Source organism: Lottia gigantea (genome assembly GCF_000327385.1).
Source record: "Lottia gigantea unplaced genomic scaffold LOTGIsca_4267, whole genome shotgun sequence".
Taxonomy (NCBI): Eukaryota; Metazoa; Mollusca; class Gastropoda; family Lottiidae; genus Lottia; species Lottia gigantea.
Window position 1 is genome coordinate 1 of NW_008709494.1, and position 873 is coordinate 873.

Genomic DNA, 873 nt, shown 5'->3' on the forward strand with positions numbered 1-873 from the left:
AAAATAATAAAAGCTTCAGAAATTAATGAAGCATTAACAACGGAACAAAGTAACAACAGGCAAAAGTAATAGAAGAACTGCCAAAGAAGATAAAGAAGATGAAGATAACTGTTAGACAATAGAAGATTACAGTTACAGATAAAACAACAGAAGATGAGGACAGTTACAGATAAAAAAACAGAAGATGAGGACAGTTGCAAATAAAACAACAGAAGATGAGGACAGTTGCAAATAAAACAATAGAAGATGAGGACAGTTGCAAATAAAACAACAGAAGATGAGGACAGTTGCAGATAAAACAACAGAAGATGAGGACAGTTGCAGATAAAACAACAGAAGATGAGGACAGTTGCAGATAAAACAACAGAAGATGAGGACAGTTGCTAATAAAACAACAGAAGATGAGGACAGTTGCAGATAAAACAACAGATGATGAGGACAGTTGCAAATAAAACAACAGAAGAACAAACAACTTATAGTACAGAAGCAACAACAACAATAAAAATAAAGAAGACAGAATAACAGCATACAGAAGATGAAGACAGAAGAAGATAAAGCGACTAAAGTAGTTGGAAAATTTCATCTAAACAGATGCTGAAGTATCAGATAAGGTCTTCATAATTTTTATGATCTAGAAAACAGATTAAGTGTTAAACTGATGTATGAAAAGGTAAAAAGACTGAAGAAGAATATTTACTTACATTTGGCAGTGGACAGCATCCATATTGTCCTGTAGATAATTTACAACAAGTTGAACCATCAGGACATTGAGATTGTTGATCAGGACAAACAACATTTTCTACTTTTAAAGATTGAGATGATGTTTTCTTGGACCACATGACACTAGTTCCATCTTGTCTGTTACATTTACCA

At 33.0% G+C, this 873-nt stretch overlaps 1 protein-coding gene across 1 annotated transcript; it reads right to left on the reverse strand.

Annotated features, from left to right (window-relative positions):
* Positions 1–650: 650 nt before the first annotated feature.
* Positions 651–839, reverse strand: LOTGIDRAFT_147753 (hypothetical protein; the record flags this gene model as incomplete). Its single annotated transcript, XM_009060491.1, has 1 exon — positions 651–839. The coding sequence occupies one exon, from the start codon at positions 837–839 to the stop codon at positions 651–653; it is 189 nt and encodes a 62-aa protein (XP_009058739.1).
* Between the last annotated feature and the right edge of the window lie 34 nt (positions 840–873).